Raw genomic sequence first — 5,496 nt, 5'->3', positions numbered from 1 at the left:
TCTTTTTTTTCTGTAAACTGTTGAACCAGACTCACAGTGCCTCTGTGCGTGTGGAGCTGTAGAAGTGAGAACCGGGGCCTGAACGAACACCACCTATCCTTTCCCACAGACCAGCAGCACAGGACAGCGTAGACAAGCTACGATTTCATGTGGTTTGTTATGTGATTAGTGGTTTCAAGCGGAACAGACCGCGGGGGGGTTGCATTTGCAGTTACTTTTAGGTCAATATTAAGGAATAGCCTAGTGTGTATTGACTACTACGTGTCGTTTTCATTTAATATCGCATTTTTCTGGGAAATGGCAGAGAAGCGCATAATCGGCGGGTCTGTGTTTATTGTGAGGGGAGGGGCACTGCTCCCACAAGGTAACCCTAACCCTACTTTTTGTACTTTAGGTATAGTTTGAGGCTAATTCTTTTGTACTTTTATTGAAGACACACTTTAAATGCAGGAATTTTGCCTGTGACATAGTATTTCTACACTTGTGGTATTTACCGAAGTAAATGATCCGAGTACTTCTTCCACCACTGACTTAAAGTATGTGTGCATTAATATTTTTCTCGTGCTTCTATGGTCGCAATTAGTCACATCCTAATATGAAGACAGTCATACACTTGCGCAATTGCTCAATTTAAGTTAAGAAATACGTGTGGTCAATACTGCAAGATAAGCAAGGTAACCAGTTACATTCAATAACACATTTGATGATAAAATATATCCGGAGAGTTTTCTTGAATGGGTAGCCTTCAAAGGACAGGGAGCGCAAGATGGAAGAAAGTAGGCCGTGGGGGTGTGTTCAAAATACCCATTATATTATTCCACTGCTACAGTGGGAAGAAAAATATTTGTGTGCAGTCAATAAACTTCCCTGGATGACCAGACATACATGTTAGAATGACAGCCGAATGCTTACTCATACAGAGAGAGCCAAACAACCCTACGCCATGAGTGATGATGTAGTGACTTGACGTTTTTGGCGAAGCCCCTGCAGGAAACGCATCATGGAATTAGCCCAGAGACCTGCATGATGACGGACTGACAGAATTCCCCCTCTACGTATTACAAATTTCCTGTCCTATAGTGCCACCTAGCGGCTGATTATGGATAATGTTGGCGAGAAATCAGATTGACACAAGTTGCCTCAGACAGGCGTTCCTTCCTTCCTACAGCTCAGAGGTTTTTACTACCTCTGTCCAAGTGTTCACTGACAAACTGCTCTTTTTGCTTTTGCTTCATTTGCAGGGGACTTGAAATCTACTCCTAAGTAGAACTGCAGCGATTAATCGTTCAGATGTCGAATACAGCGTTTAAAAAGATAAGATAGTGTTTGGGGGCTTTACAGGTTGTGTTTTGTTTCTCCAGGGGTGAACCATCCCATTTGCCCGACTCAGCCAATTGAGGCAAGGGAGGGCGATGACGTGACGCTTCAGTGCCTTCTGGATCCCCCGGTCAACGTGGTGAATTATACAGTGGACTGGAAAAGAACTGACCTCAGGAAGGTGGTCCACTCTTACCGACATAATCGAGATCATGCCGGTCCACAGATTGCTCAGTACAGAGACAGGACAACTCTCAGCCATGAAGACCTGAGCAGAGGACTCCTGACACTGCAGATCTCCTCAGTTCAGTCATTTGACAGTGGACCATACAGATGCTTTGTCCCAGCATGGACAGCCAGTTGTACCATTGAGCTCATTGTTGGTAAGTACCTTGAAGCTAATTTTGTATAGCTCAGATGCTACAGCAGCAGTACAGCAGCTGTTTCTCCTGCTTGTTAATGGCTGGTAATGGAATGTCTTAGTAATTACTTCACGAGTAGCTGCAGCCAAAGCTTTGCTCCCAAAGGTTTCAAATCAGATCCCATGCTGTTTTTTGTGCACAGTTGCCAGCAGCTGGCTACCTTAGCTTAGCATAAAGACTGGAAGCAGAGGGGAAACAGCTAGCCAAGAGAATTAGTCTGACACATAGCCCCCCATAAAAGCACAATTTTTGTTTTTTTAGAGGTGCTGGCGGGCAGATTTCCCGTTTCCAGTCTCTGTGCTAAGCTAAGCTAACCAGCTGCTGGCTGCCGTTTCATATTTAAAATACAGACATGAGAGCTGTGTTGATCTTCTCATCTACTACCAACTATCCAGAAAAAAAGCAAATAAGTGTGTGTCCCAAAAGTTGTCTGTCTTAATGACAATTGCCTTGCCTTCGCAGATGACCTCTGGGGGCACAGCCAGGTCCCTTTTGTTTAACTGCTACTAGATATTTCAGCCAGTGTCTGAAAGAATTGTTCTCATTTGAAACAGTAAGAAGAGATCGGAACCAGACAAACAGAGATGCATCCAGCACAAGACCTCCACTGGAAGAAGTGACCGGGCCGAACAACCCTTGTAAATACCTTACAGCTTTTCTTTCTTCTTCCTCTCTGAGTGCAAGATAATCTGACTGTGGTTATGATGTGAGAATGTGCAGCACAGGTCTGAAAATCCCATGCATCCAAATTACGTTTGTGGTTTATGCGCTGAGGTTTTCTGACTAGAAAAAAAAAGAACAGGATGGTGTCTTTGAATGTATCTTTTTAATCAACTTGTCTCTCATTTTTCAGACGGTAAAAGCAGGACGGCTGGCCATGCTGGAACCATTGTTGTCTTTGCCTTTGTCCTCACTCTTGTTTTGGGTCTGCTGATGAGAGGAACCCTCCGTAAGTTAAAAGTACAAACTCCTACAAAGTACTTCTCCTAATCCTGCTCCAGAGCTTTTTATTAGCAACATTAGCAGATTCCTGAGGGGTGTTTAGTGAAGCAGGATTGCCAATGAAACCAGGCTTACTTCAGTGAGTCAGGTTCATTTTCAGGAAACTGTTCAATTTGAGGTGGCTAAAATAAGCCTGACCTGTCAGATTAGTTTTCAGTCTTAGCTTTAGCTCATGTTGAATCAGTGTTACAGTGAGCCTGACAGACGGAAACACTGCTTTTCCCTGAAGGTTCCTCTTTACTGCGGCTTTTTGCAGTTCATGTCAAATGTTCATCACATAATGTCACTCAGACACCCATTTATTAGATATGCAGAATGTGACTGACACCAAATCTGAATTGATTTGAACAATATTTTCACCATTTCTTCGCATGTAAAGCCAAGTAACGATTTAACTGATGGAGAACTTAAGGTTCTGGTAATTATCTTTGTTGTTGAATAGTATGTTTCAGCTATATGTCCATTTTCAGTGCAACCTCAATGGAAAACGTCACAAGGTCAAGGACAGACGAATGTAGACTAGGCTACATAATTATTATCATAAATATTGATGTGGGGCTGCTGTGGTTGCTTGGAATTGTGCGACGACTCCTTTCTTAAAGGATGGTCCAGCATAGCCTATGCTAAAGGAGATAAGAAAGGCAGCATTTTGACCATTTCTTAATATGGCTTAATATGGCTTTGACCACAACCCTTGACTTGACTCAATTCAATTCAATTTTCAATTCAATTTTTTTTGTATAGCGCCAAATCACAACCAAAGTGGTCTCAGGACACATTCCATATAGAGCAGGAATAGACCAAACTCTTTATCTACAGGGACCCAACAAGAGCTTCCTTTTAGCAGGCAGAAACCTCAAGCAAGACCAGGCTCTGATGGCTCACATTAGCTTGAAAACAACTTTACAAAAAAACTGATTCATCTGGGTTCAATTTGTTTGGTAAATTCAGGTCATGTTTATGAAATGCTCCTTTCCTGCTTTTAAAAAAAAACAGAGCAGATATCAACATTATCAGGGGCAGTTAACACCAGTGTCCTTTAATAAGTGTCACAAACTTCTTTCCTTTCTCTCAGAAAACAGATCTCAGATGCACCAGCTGAACACCCAAGCAGCAGATGGGGGAGAGGATCTGGAGAGACCTGCAGAAATTGACTTGCAAGACGTTGCCTGAGAGATGATGATGAGTCAGTGCTCTGGCTGCGGTTCATCACCCCAACAATCAAAAGCACACTGGTTTCACCAGTTTTACCAAAGTATTTAAGGGACAAACAACCATTAAACCTCTGCATGGACCAGTGAAGGTGCTACACAACACAGACACAACAGCAATAATGAGTCCATTTGGTTCAGATGTACAGTGTTAGAACAGGAACTTTTCTTCTGAGCCAGTCAACAAAATGCTCCTAAAAATATTCACCATTATGTCAAAATGGGACCAATCGTTTTCTGTACGTCAGTAAAACAGGAAGAAGACCTGTCTGTCACCCCCAGCTCTGCCTTCTGGGCCCAAATATGCAAGAATATTTTTCACATTCCTAAAAATACAAATACAAACTTGCATAATCTGGATTGCTTGCCATGATATTTTCGACAGACATTCAAGTTCCCCTTTTAGGTTTCTCTGACATTTCCTCTAGTGCCATCACCAAGTTCACTTTGGTTCATGACTGAATAGTTCCACAACTATTAACATTCACATCCGCCGTGTTAGTGCTAACATTTGCTTAATAACATTGTAACTGTTAAACATCAGTATTTTAACATTGTCTTTGTAAGTGTGTTAGCGTGCTGATGTTAGCATTTAGCACAAAGCACCAGTGTGCCTTAATACAATACAAGTAAAATGCACTCACATTGCACATTTCACCTGAGTGTAGAAACAAGACAGGGACCCCATCGTTCTGTAGCAGTAATACTGAACAAACACACAATACAACACTTTTCATTAATATTGTCAATAATGGTGTGCCTTAACCTCCCTGTGAGGCTGGACTCAGCTCTTAACTTTTAAAGTTACATCAGTAACATAAGGAGACCATCACTTGAATAGCATATCTAAAGTAAGAAGACTTGAGTCTCCAGGAGGCTCTGAGAAACTGGTACATGCATTCATCTCAAACTGGTCAGACTACTGGAAAGCTCTCTGCTGGCCTCCTGCTCCTTTGTAAGACTGTTACTGTTCATATCTGTGCTCGTGTCAGCACATTGTGGGCCAGGGGTTTCACATCAGTGAGCTGCCGTATGATGATGTGGTACTTTTTTTGCACTGATTTGAAGATTGTTATCATTAGCCTGTCTTTTGAAATTTCTTGAATGTGTTTTTCTTTTTTCTGTTTTTTAATGATGCACATAATTTATACAGCATCATGCTGCCATTGTTATGTTTTTTTCCCTCAAGTGGTATCTAACAGTGCAGATAATTTATGTGTCCAGGTTTCTGAGATTTCTCCCTCCACCTCAATACAATGAAGGTCAATGAAATTGTAATCTACTGTCTAATTAAAGCATATACAGAACTAACAAACGAGTACAAGCATGTGCCTTTATTAATAATGTTTATTTTTTTAGTATATTGTTACTCTATATACTAACTTTGTTGTTTTATTATCCTACACTGTGGAAGAAGTACTCAAACATAATGTAAACGTACTCAATTACAAACACAAGTCCTGCATTCAAAATCATATTTTTACAGAATATACAAAAATGTGCTTCAAGTACATTAACAGTACTTGTTATACAATAGAATGCTC

General features: G+C 41.2%; 1 protein-coding gene across 1 annotated transcript; it reads left to right on the top strand.

Annotated features, from left to right (window-relative positions):
- The first annotated feature begins 297 nt into the window (after positions 1-297).
- On the top strand, positions 298-5,146 carry LOC121604383. The gene is made up of 5 exons (XM_041933878.1): positions 298-364; positions 1,362-1,700; positions 2,294-2,377; positions 2,593-2,688; positions 3,817-5,146. The coding sequence occupies exons 1-5, from the start codon at positions 298-300 to the stop codon at positions 3,912-3,914; spliced, it is 684 nt and encodes a 227-aa protein (XP_041789812.1). The 3' UTR covers positions 3,915-5,146.
- Positions 5,147-5,496: the final 350 nt, after the last annotated feature.

Source organism: Chelmon rostratus, chromosome 3, assembly GCF_017976325.1.
Source record: "Chelmon rostratus isolate fCheRos1 chromosome 3, fCheRos1.pri, whole genome shotgun sequence".
NCBI classification, from domain to species: Eukaryota; Metazoa; Chordata; class Actinopteri; order Chaetodontiformes; family Chaetodontidae; genus Chelmon; species Chelmon rostratus.
The sequence above is the reverse complement of the archived record's forward strand: the minus strand, read 5'-3'. Positions and strand labels throughout refer to the sequence as shown.

What these genes read in the sequence shown, in the direction of transcription:
- LOC121604383 (XM_041933878.1), top strand. Translation starts at nt 298, where the DNA reads ATGGCAGAGAAGCGCATAATCGGCGGGTCTGTGTTTATTGTGAGGGGA. An exon ending in TACCATTGAGCTCATTGTTG is followed by an intron (nt 1,701 to 2,293) that starts GTAAGTACCTTG and finishes CATTTGAAACAG; the next exon opens with TAAGAAGAGATCGGAACCAG. An exon ending in GCTGATGAGAGGAACCCTCC is followed by an intron (nt 2,689 to 3,816) that starts GTAAGTTAAAAG and finishes CCTTTCTCTCAG; the next exon opens with AAAACAGATCTCAGATGCAC.